The sequence below is a fragment of the Penaeus monodon genome, chromosome 27, assembly GCF_015228065.2.
Source record: "Penaeus monodon isolate SGIC_2016 chromosome 27, NSTDA_Pmon_1, whole genome shotgun sequence".
In the NCBI taxonomy this organism is placed as follows: Eukaryota; Metazoa; Arthropoda; class Malacostraca; order Decapoda; family Penaeidae; genus Penaeus; species Penaeus monodon.
This window is the reverse complement of record NC_051412.1, coordinates 29277360-29277713: the sequence shown is the minus strand read 5'-3', so window position 1 is coordinate 29277713 and position 354 is coordinate 29277360. Positions and strand designations below refer to the sequence as shown.

Below are 354 nucleotides of genomic sequence, written 5' to 3'. Positions count from 1 at the left end.
TTCCATGAGGAGTGGTATCTCATGAAAACGATTCCTTAATCGTATTCCATAGTTACCATAAAAGATAATCTGTGGTAAACCTAGAAGGGCACAAAACATTTATCGGGCACTAACTCCACCCACAACGGAAATGTATAAAAGAACACATTTAGAACATATTTTCATGACAACCGTCCCTATCATACAGCTTGCCCCCTTACCAAAATGCTGTTATCTTACCTTCTCCATCTTCTTGGAAATCTTAAGGAACAGCGGCTCCATCGACTGCTGGAAGAGGAGCGGCAGGGTAGTGTCCAGGTACTGACCCACGCGGCGATTGACCTGTTTGAGAGGGAAACCTGTGGTAATAACTGG

The 354-nt window shown here is 44.1% G+C and overlaps 1 protein-coding gene across 1 annotated transcript in view; it reads right to left on the bottom strand.

Moving 5' to 3' along the window:
* Positions 1-354, bottom strand: part of LOC119590754 — a gene marked incomplete in the record, with an annotated part of 26818 nt that overhangs the window by 8582 nt on the left and 17882 nt on the right. Inside the window, 1 exon segment of the mRNA XM_037939463.1 lies at positions 220-321. Within this exon segment, the coding sequence (XP_037795391.1) occupies positions 220-321 (102 nt within the window).